The sequence below is a fragment of the Stegodyphus dumicola genome, chromosome X1 (genome assembly GCF_044657685.1).
Source record: "Stegodyphus dumicola isolate Sdum_Otavi_A_Nest chromosome X1, ASM4465768v1".
NCBI classification, from domain to species: Eukaryota; Metazoa; Arthropoda; class Arachnida; order Araneae; family Eresidae; genus Stegodyphus; species Stegodyphus dumicola.
In genome coordinates this window covers 233,605,204-233,616,585 of record NC_140780.1, presented here as the reverse complement: position 1 = coordinate 233,616,585, position 11,382 = coordinate 233,605,204, and the positions used below count along the sequence as shown (strand labels likewise).

General features: G+C 30.7%; 1 protein-coding gene across 2 annotated transcripts in view; it reads right to left on the bottom strand.

Annotated features, from left to right (window-relative positions):
* Positions 1-856: 856 nt before the first annotated feature.
* LOC118194934 (uncharacterized) overlaps positions 857-11,382 on the bottom strand; it is an 82,980-nt gene continuing 72,454 nt past the window's right edge. For both annotated transcript variants that reach the window (XM_085807119.1, XM_085807120.1), the window contains exons 6-7: positions 6,791-6,896; positions 857-1,076 (exon numbers count right to left, since the gene is read on the bottom strand). In XM_085807119.1, the coding sequence (XP_085663245.1) occupies positions 932-1,076; positions 6,791-6,896 (251 nt within the window). In that variant the 3' untranslated portion in view covers positions 857-931. The remainder of the gene's footprint in view (positions 1,077-6,790; positions 6,897-11,382) is intronic.

Here is an 11,382-nt window from a genome sequence, read left to right as displayed (position 1 = left end):
GGTTTAATGAGGTGGAGACCAGTTTAGCCATGCCTCACCTATGGTCTTGAGCTATCAAGAATGAACATGGCTAAGCTACTATAACCCCTATAATTATTCAAATTATATTATGAAGTCAATTAATAGATACTGTGGCCAGCATAGCAGATTTCAACAGTTTAATACCTTCAGTGACAAGTGTTCGACTACCAGAAAACATTCATTAGAAAAATGCAAGATCATTCTTAGCAATAAATTTGAATTTGCATGCTTAAATTCAGCATTGTTATAAATTTCTGCAAATATCTAAGGTCATTTAATTACTGTTTTTGTGTATTATTATAATGTGTAATTTTTAGCTATCTGTTGAATTTTCTGAAACAATTTTGTGTAATTCAATTTAAAGCCATGCATAGTAATTATAGATGTTTATTTCTGGCATAGAATTACAGATCTTGTGATTTTCATCAGTGAACATTTTACTCATGAAAATTGTTCAATTAGAATCTGATATGCAGATCAAAATTTTCTTGACAGGCACTGGTGACTATCTAGAAGTTTGTGGAAAATGCATTTCAGAAACTGCGGAAACAATTTTCCTCAAAGTTTCCAGAAGCTAGGCATCACTATATAAATCTGAGTCTAATAGCCAGCAGTTAGGCTAGAAAGTTTATCTAGATAATAGGGAATCAGGAATATAATTTTAGAGTTTACTCTGACAGTGATATTGGTAATCTGCAATATTTATCAGGGAACTGGCTTCCTTCTTGTACTGTTTAAACAGTTGTCTGTTTTGCTGTGTATGGTTAATTTCAATAAACCGTTGGTTTTTCTTGTTCATTTGACATAATTATTGAACAGATCTCGAACAAACACATACTTGCAAACAGTATTTAATATTTTTCAAACAAAACAATACAAATTAAAATTTCCAAACTTAAAAACGATGCAATTACAATATGTGCTCAGAGCACATATTGTAGATCTCTTTACAGAATTTATGCAGTGGAAAACCAACAACATTATAATAATCTCCATGAATACTCTCAATTAAAGTTCCTCCAGCGCCCTGGATTCCATATGCACCAGCTTTATCACTATGGGGAAAAAAAAAAAAAAAAAAAAAAAAAAAAAGAAGCTATTTACTATTACTTCATTTTTAGGAAATACCTTTTATAATAACATCAAAGGTAATGAACATACACAAATTTCACAACAAAAATTATTTCTAAGGAAAAAGTATTGAAAATTCTATAATTATTCAACAAAATTTCAGTCTTTATTTATCATTAAATCGACAAAAGACATTATATTTCAAATGACAGTATGGTCATTCGTCATAAAAGTACTTATTCTTGCCAAGCATATGTGTTCAACAATATAGTGACAATGTATACTTAAAAGATGAGAGGTTTCGCATCGGAACTAGAGTAGGAAGTATTCAGTCAAACATACTGCCCTGAACTGGAAATTTAAATCTTCTCTCGAATTTCTCAGTTCATAAAACAAACCATAAATCCAATTAAATATAATATATATCCATATAGAATATATAAGCCTATATTACCCAGTTTAAAATTATAAACACTACAAAGCTTATTTTTAAATGCGCTTAACTCTTCAAAATGCATTTCACACATCTTCTATTTCTCCATGGCTAACTGTAGACACATGTCTGAAACATTTAAAAGCATAATGATAACATACCATGTAAAAAAGATGTGGCAGTAAAAAGTATATAAAATCTAAAAGTGATTCTGGCCTAATATTATTCACAAACAGGGTTATGAATCAATCTTTTTTCCCTGCACGAAAATTTTAAGAAAAGAGAAAAAGTAACAATAATAATGGTAATGACACTGACAGTCAATAATAAAAGAAGTTAATAGTAAAATGAATTTTTTGAAGACTGCAAAAATAGGCAGTGGAGATATGTAGTGTGAAATATGACATTTTCTTTTGAAAGAGGATCAGCTATTAATATTGTCTATGTATGATCTTATTTTAATCTGGCTTGAAAAACAAGTTCACTATGACATGCTGCCTTCTCTTTATCAATAGTTTTGAACTCATTATTTGATTGCACTTATTCATTTAAAACTTAAAAGCAGATCTATGGTTTTATTAGCCTTTTTAGTTTTCTACCAAGAGACCTCGTATTTTTTTAAAATTTCTTCCTCAGGAACCTGCTAAAAGACTTCTAAACTGCCCTTTCATTTAGCATTTTATTAAGTAACAAATACATCCACTCAACTTTAATATACATTTACTGGAAATATAGGAACTCCTTTTTTTGCAAAGTATTGTGTATGGGCAACACATATTCATTAATTCCTTTTCGTGCTTTTTTAGAAATTTTGCCACAAATTTTCAATGATAAAACATAACAGGTGCATTACCTGCACAGAAATACAGTTTGATATAGCAATATTGAAATATTCAATTTGTTAATAATCATCATTGAAACATTCTGACCAGATGAGTATCCAATAAAATTAGGTAATCATAAAACATTACTTCTTATTTTATCCTTCGGCTCATCAAAATAAGTTGCAACAAACTGGAAGCCACCATTTTCATTGCATTCATCAACAGACAAGGAGAAGGAAGATTTTTGTGAAATATTTATCATGGCCTTTTAGTGAACATTTGCAATCTCAGTACGAATGACAGATGATTCCCTTCTTGAATGAATATTGCCTTGCATATGAATCAAGAAATGCCTTCCTCAACAGAGGGCTAAAATGATCTGCAGAACTCAAATGAGTGTTTAATAAAAAATGCACAAGCAAACAATATATTTGATATTGCTTTAAACTTTTTGCTATTGCCAATTCAGATCAGGTTTCCCAGGTTGGCCACACAAATGTTTTTCCAGGGGGATCAAGTGCAGAAATTTTGTTTAGCACAGATACTTTAAACCAAGAAAGTGGAAAAGTAAATTCTTCAATTTTACCAATCATAGGAAACTTTCATCACACCACAGTAATTTTAACACACTTAAAAAAAAGCTCGTGCAGCAATTCACAAAACAGTAACTCAAATGTCATATGAGTTACTACTGAAATGTTGCCAAGCTAAACCTGCTTAAAAAAAAGTAAAATAGAGCAATTAATCTAAAACAATCAATCCAAACCTAGGGAAACAAATTACAAGAATGCAGAAGTAATGAAATGCTCCCACATTTCTTCTTTTACTTGAGGGGGGATGGATTTATGTTAAAATAACACGCTGAATAAAGATTAGTTTAGAAGTCAAACAACAAAAATCAGCTGTATATTTGCAAATTTTCCAGGACTAGTTTCGATGGTTGTACAGAACCAGCTTCCTCAGCTGCTAAAATGCAAATGAAAGATATAAGATAATAATAAGATAAGATAAGAATAAGAATAGATAAGATAAGAATGCCTAGACAGGAGTTAAGCTACTGGTGCCATCAATTGGTGAAACAAGACAACTGTTTCCTCTTTGAAATCCAGACCCTTTACTTAACCTGTATTCTCAAAATACCGAACCGCCAGAAATACTTTTCCAGTTTCACAGCAATTCCCTCCTCTCCCCGTCCATTAAGGCAGAAAATAGGAGTGAAGATTTTGAATGACATTCTTTGTACTTTCTAACAAAGATTCCATTAGCCTTTGACCCCATTCTTTATAAAATTCTGAAGGTCTTGTTGGTCTGAAGGTCAGACCAACAAGCCTTTCTGGCTTTGTTATGATCACGACTGAAATTTTGTTTATTTCCGTTATTTTTATAGGAAGGAATAAATTGATTAAAAATAAGTATAATCCTTAAATTTTTAAACTGCACTTTTATTGCTGTTTAAAGCTTAAAAGCACACTGTACCACAAAAGAATCAACAATGAAATGTCAGGAGCAACCAAAAGATAAGAATCCTCTTAGGACAAGCTGTCTGCAATAAATTGATACAATGCATTTGAGGAAACTGCACCTGCTACTGCATACCTTAGGAGGAGGGAAGAAAACAAAATTACGATCTCGGTCGTTTTCGGGCGGTTCTGGTTGTTTCAATGTAGGGCTGTGTGAGGTGGATTGGTTGTGAAAGAGTTAAAGGCGGTCGTTAACTAGAACATAAAGATTTTTTTGAATGTAAAATGCCTCTAGAAAATCTAAATCACCAATGGAAGATGTTTTTTGAATAATTTTGGCTACATAAAAATGTAAAGTGTGATTTTTGGACCAACAGTGGAATTCTGTGTTTCCTTTTCCTAATACATGTTTCATGTTCCTTTACACAAAATTTTAAGCCTCTCTTAATTTGACCAATGTAAATTAAACCACATTGGCAAGGAATCCTGTAAATACACCAGGAATTCATATCTGGAATGACGTCCTTAAGCTGACTGCTTGGTTAATAATGTTGGGTGAAAAGCCCCTGTCAATAGCAATTGCTTTTAAATAATTTAGTTCTTGATCAAAAGCCAGTTTGGAAGAGCTAACTTGAAGTGCATGGAAAACAAGGGAATAAAATGAAGCTAACTTCTGTTTAAATTACCCTTATCTTAATCATTTTAAATTATCTCATTCATTTGGACTTTGGCAGGTGAGGAAGCTGGTTCAGTAAAACTATTCAAACTAGTCCTGGAAAATTTGCAAATAAAACTGCTGATTTATGTTGTTTGACTTTTAAATTAGAAATGGATTTGTCCAATGATTATATTAAAGAAGAGTAATTACATAGTTGATGACGAGATTACCATTCTTCAATGCAGGATATGATGGAAAAACTAGTTTAATAAAAGTACATGTAAAAAATAGGTTTGGCAACAAATCCTCATTTTTGGTATTTTTGGTTTTTTACAAAAATAACATAAAATTTGTAAAACAAAATATCTTCAAGTGTAAAATCCTACCTACAGAGGTTTTCACACAAGTTAAGAAAAATCATATGTACCTTAAAAGTTGGAATATACGATAACATAACAATTTAAATGTCTAAAATCTGAGCAGTTTTGACCTTGATGTATGCAATACAAGTTAAAAGAAATAAGAATATCATATAACTGATTTTAGTAGGATAATGTGGACTCAGACTGAACAGCCCCCCCCCAAAAAAGGAGTAAAATAAAAAAAACGCAATCAGACAAAGGAAGAATTTTGAAATATTCTTGAGTGAAAAGAATTAGAAAAACAAGGAGCATATTAAAAAGTAGGAAAACAGCTTTGTTTTTATTTAGATGCATACAAGGCTAATTTAAAAGACAGCAAATAAATTTAAACACAGAAAATGGTTGTAAAATGCTGCAGCACTTAAACTCAATTCATTACATAATATTAAAATATTAGAAGAATTGAGATAAAAAGTGAACTAACTAGTGAGGATCAAATGAACTGACAGGTTGGATGACCAGCTATGCCTATAGAGAGTTAGTACAAATTTTGAACACAATGAAAAATAATATTTTCTCCCTTTATGATGTTTCGTTAATACAACATTAGTCTTTAACGCTTATGCAATACACAGTGCTTAACCTTACATAATGTCACACATTTGTATGTGGTAGAATAATCAATATATTCATTTTGAACTATGAAATGCAAACGGTGGCCCAAAACATAATAGAATAATCAATATATTCATTTTGAACTATGAAATGCAAACGGTGACTCAAAATTGCAGTTCTTTAGTCTGTAGAATAAAGCAGGTGTTTCTTTCAAGCTTTGAAATTTTTATTCCATTTCATTATGAATAAATACTGTTACAACTTTTGCCATTTTCGTATCACATGAAGACAACTTTTAAAAAGATGTTTTACTAGAAGTTTAATGCATAATCCCCCCCTTTTTTTTATCTGATACAGAGCACAGCTCTCCCATCACTAATAATATATTCTTAAACCCATTTTTCACTTGAAGAAGATGATGATGTATTCAATTCTAGAGTTGTAATTAGCAAAGTGGAGTTTAGGCACTTGTAATAATTTTGGTAAGCTCAAATAAAACATATTATTTCAAATTTTAAATATGCATAAAGGATTTTAGAATGCCAAGAAGCTTAACTGAATCGAATGTCTTGAGCATTAACATTGTTTCTATGAGTTCCCTGCTTAGCCAACAAACGTAAAACTTTATCTGCACTTTAACCTGCTCTTAAATTTTATTTTAATTCCAAATATTACAGTTCTCAATTTAAGTTATAAAAGATAACATTTAATGAAATATGTAAGAATCCAAATATTTTGATAAAAATATATATTATAGGAATTTTTCATGTTCAGTTAAATTGCAAAACGCACTCAGGTGTGCAAAATTCAGTCAGTGCTTGAAGGTCACAGGGGAAATACATTCTCCCTGTGCCAGGAGGAAAGATATTAATTCCTTCAGTGGCACAACTGCTTTTATCTGGTCATGCTATCTTTTATCACTTGGTACATATTAACTCATAGTTTAAATTTACTTTCTTACTTTTTTTATTGATGTAAATATCATCTTAATAAATGGAAGTTTGTGGAAACAGAAACAATAATAAGTAATCATACAAATTTAGTTAATAAAAGTTGTTTAAATACAGTATTTATTAACTAAATTTGAGCATTTATTAATTAAATAACTGCTTCATGAGCAGGTCCAAAAAGGAGTGTCATTCACTGGGTTTAAGTTATACTACATTTAAAGAGCTACAACATAATTTAATTAAATTTAACAGAAAATAATGCTGGATTCTGCCAATATGAATTTTCAGCTCAAATTTCCATCAAAAACTAAAATTTTCTACTTTCTAAAACTAATTAGTGGACGTTGTGGCTTTTTGGAATTGCCAACAATTATGAAGAAATTATAAAATACTCACAGTGGTTCTCCAGTTTCAACATAAGCATGTATTATATCAGCCGTTAAATGTGCAAAAGTTACAGTAGTTGTCTCATAAAATGTCTTGATATAATCATTCTCAGAACCTAAAGAACAAAAAATAACAACTATACCTTTTAAAGAACTGGCAGCAGAAATTCAGTTCACATAAAAAAAAAAAAAAAACTTGATAACAATTTAGCCAGATTAAGTGAGACTATATCACATTTTAAAAACAAATTATAAAATGAAAGGGACGTCTAAGAATTTTTAAAAGGAAACTAGTTGTGTTCATGCTACACACACACACACACAAAAAAAAAAAAAAAAAAAAAAAAAAAAACAGAAATACACATACAGCTGGGACTTGAAGGCAGGTAAAACTAACACATTTCAGCCAGTCCTACCTCCTCCACTTCTGGAGAATTTTCCAGATTTTCTAAATAATTTACCTGAATGCTGCCAGCTGCAATCATGGACTTTTTTTTTTTTTTTTTTTTTTTTTCCAGGATCAGAAGAAAAATACAGGGTGCTCCAAAAAAGTATAAAAATTTTACCTGCTGAAACTTCACTTAATTTTTTTATCTTAAAGCATTAACTACTTTAAAATAACGGATGAAGTCCTGAACAAAGAAAATTTATCCTAAAATATACTATTTAAGTTTTTAATGCATTATTAAGATAGAAAAACAGTTTAGGGAAAAGAGTTTCAAACAGAAACTCTTACATGACTTATCGTCACTTGAACTGGGGATAAATTTGAAACAGAGGGAACTGATCAGAAAGCTCAAAGAATGTTTTGGAAGATCATGGATATTGACAAGCTCCATAAAGGAAGAGAAGCCGATGGAAAACATATCTCACATTTTGAAACAGCCATTGGAATAGTTACATTTCAAGAATAATCTACGTTTTCAGAGATGTTGATTAAGCCTAATGAATTACGTTTTGCAAGTGGTACTTAGCAATGAATGCTTGCTTAAAATGTATGCATGGAGAGATATATTCATGTTTAGAAGCAGCATCTAATGGAAGGGGGAAGGAAGAGCTTATGATATTTTTAAATTCCGAAAATAAACCATGTGATAATACTGACTTAAACAGCATTTACATTTTTGGCGACATCCTGTACATTCAAAGATGAAATAATTGGATTCAAAATGTACTTCAAGTGTAATTTATGCAGTTACAAACAAGAATCATTCGAGGAAAAAAAAAAATTTTTGGGTTTCTATTACGAGTATAAGTGATATTTGGAAAACTGACATTGCACTTGAGAAACTCAATGAAGTTTTAAATGGAATATTTTGAAAAACAGTACAGTATAAAAAAGCATAGTGAGAGTTTAACTACTATCACAAAATTATTTTGACAAAACAGCTTAATTATTCAATGAAAACAAAAACGTCAGCATCTTGTGAGTGAGTGTATGTGATACTTATGAAAAAGAAGAGAACCAGGTGAGGAAAATGGGAAGAGAAACTTTCTAGAGTTTTTAAAATTCTTTAGGATAACTGACAGAATACAATTTAGTGGCCAATAACTATGGGAAAATTTTGAGAGAGATCACAAAATTTAGAAGTCCACTTCATCATACTCTGCAACTTATTTCCCAAGGTATCCAAATAGGGCAATTTTTTTTTTTTTTTTTTTTTAAGTTATTGTGCTCTGTTTTATTGTTGTACATATCAGTACAGAATAACAAACAGTCTTCCTAATTGGAAATAAAATTATAACTCATCTGAAACTTTCAGTACACAGTTTATATAAATAAGTGCATTGTATCATAAAATATACAATGTTAAGTACTCGTATATAGTGGCAGTGAGATACATCAAGGTACCTGGGTATGGAGACCCTACTCTTTGTAGAACAAGTAACATTCCTGATTACATATATACAGTAACTGATTCTAATTGTAGATCAGCATTATATAGTAACATGCATAGAATAAAATTAAGATTTTTTTAAAAGATTAAGTAATGAGTATAGGCAAAATGAAAAATTTAATAATAGAGTATGCATTACTGAAATATATATATGTGCAACACCAAATATTCAAGTAGACTCCAAAGATGCTCCAGAGAGCCATTAACTATAACCTGTAAGAGTGCGAACCCAACAGTGCATTTACAAAGTGTAAACTGTATTTACAAGCAAAGTTGCAAAAAGATATTACAAAATATGCATATAAATATTACAGTAAAAGTTTGAAATAAAATGGGATGCAAAAATCAGAGATTACATATTATAAACATTGAGCACTGCAAGAGGTCTACTGATCTAATTGATAGGTCATTATAATCATAGTTACAGATTTTAACAGACGGGTTGTTTATGGTACGCTGCCGTTCATGAAACTTTTTAGGACTATAATAGTGGATCCTTAATTGGACAATTTTGAGCTCCTCGTGGATTCTATTGTTTTGAACATACCACGGGGAGTATGTTATTTGTCTTAGAATATAATTTTGTGCAGTTTGTAACCTCTTACTATTTGACCTACAGGCATATGCCCATATAGCGCATGCATAACATAGCATGGAATGCAGCATGCATTTATAAATTAGTAACTTGTTGTCTATAGATAAAACACTGTTTTAAGCAATTAGGGGGTAGAGTTTGGCTTTACATGAAACTTCTGAATGATATATGTAATGTATGGGGTCTATGTAAGAGTATTATTAAGGATTCTTCCAAGATAAGGAGCCTGCTTAGCCCAGAGGATCGTAGAGCCATAGAATTTGATCCTGGACTTAATATTTTTTTTCCAATGTCATTCACATAAATATTAAAAAAGAGAGGGACCATTGTAGGACACTGGCCCAGAAAGGATGGTGAGTGGAGTATGTTCCAGAAATGAGAATGACAAAGTGTCTACCTGTAAGATAAAATTTAATTATGTCTGTTATGTATCCTGAGAAACCCAGGCAGTTAATTTTGTTCATGAGGGTATTCAGTTGTACTCTATCAAAAGCCTTCACTACATCGATGAAAATGCCTCCTGTAATCTTTGATTTTGCCATGCCTTCAGAAATTGTTCCAACAACTCTGTATAATTGATTAGAAGTTGATAGATTTTTCCAGAAGCCAAATTGGTAAGGGATGATATCTTTTTCAACAAGGTGACTTGTAACCCTCCTGAATAGAATTGCTTCCAAGAGTTTGCTGATCACCGGTAGGAGGCAGATTTGTTTGTAGGATTCCAGGTAGATGTCCAATTTCTGTGGCTTGAACGCATTGCTAAGTTTGGTTACGCAAGCAAAATGTTGTTACAGTCCAATTATAAGTTGGCTGCAATTTATGATAAGTGAAGTCCACAATGACCTTGCCACTGGGATATTTCCTTGGCTGTGTTGCCAGTGATATAAGATAATAGAATTTAATAAGACATATACTCAATCTCCAGTAGTTAAATCATTTTCATGAGTCTAATAAATTAAGAAATAGAACTTTAATTGTTAGCTACTTTAAGACCAATATTTCTGACACGGCAAATTAGCAATAATTCTGTTACACTGGAATTTATTTTAAATTTGTAAAACCACATTCAATGCCAAACAAAATTCAGTCATCTTTACTCAGTTCATTTTGTAAGTTACTATCTATTTTTTACTGTAACATTAAGCTAAGATTTTTAGGTGCTAGGTAGTTTAGCACAGTTTTAAAGTTAGAGAAAATTAATATAGTCACTATATCACTATTATAAAACTAAACAGATACATAATCACTTAGTATTTAGTAAATCTTACCCCAGGTATATATTATTAAAAATATTTATCCACATCTGTACTTTCCATGAGCTTATTCTGTTCACGTATCTTTCATAAATCAATCTCTCCACATTCTTAATAGATTACTTGATGAATTATTAAAATGTTTTTACATATTTTCAGTTTTAGGAAGTGCAGTTTTATACTATATTTTAGTAGTATGTTCAGTACTTCATAAGCACGTTTTGATGCATTAGGTAAAATCCTAAGCATTAAATTTGTAAGTTTCAAATTTTACTTGCAAAATAATTATAAATTCATAATTTGTTGAAATCATACATATTTACCTAATTATAAAGAATTTTAAGGCACAGTGTGAAATACTTTTATACATCACAATTTAAAAATATATGCTTTAATACTTATTTGAGAGACTTGACTGTAATTTAAAATATGAGAAATTCAGTATTATTAAGAGAGAATCTTACCCCAACCATGGAAAACAATTATTTTTAAATTTTAAATTACAGTTCAATTTACATAATTAGTTTACAATGAGAGGGGGGGAACTCATATGAAAAATTAAATTATATTACAAGATTTAATGATGAAATTTCAATTGAAAATAAGGAAAATAAATTTAATAAACCATATTTATTATATTCATACAAATTACTTTACAGCATAAAAAAAAGACACAAGATTTATACTTATTAATGAATAATGTTTTGATTTTTCTTTTGTCTCTCTTAATTAACACATTGAGGGCCGAATTTGCTGTCCTTTCCGTTCAGCCGGTAACCGGCTGAATTCCTGGTTTCGGTTCAGCTGGTTATCTTGGTAACACAATTGGTTTAATCCAGATTGGTAACAAAATGTT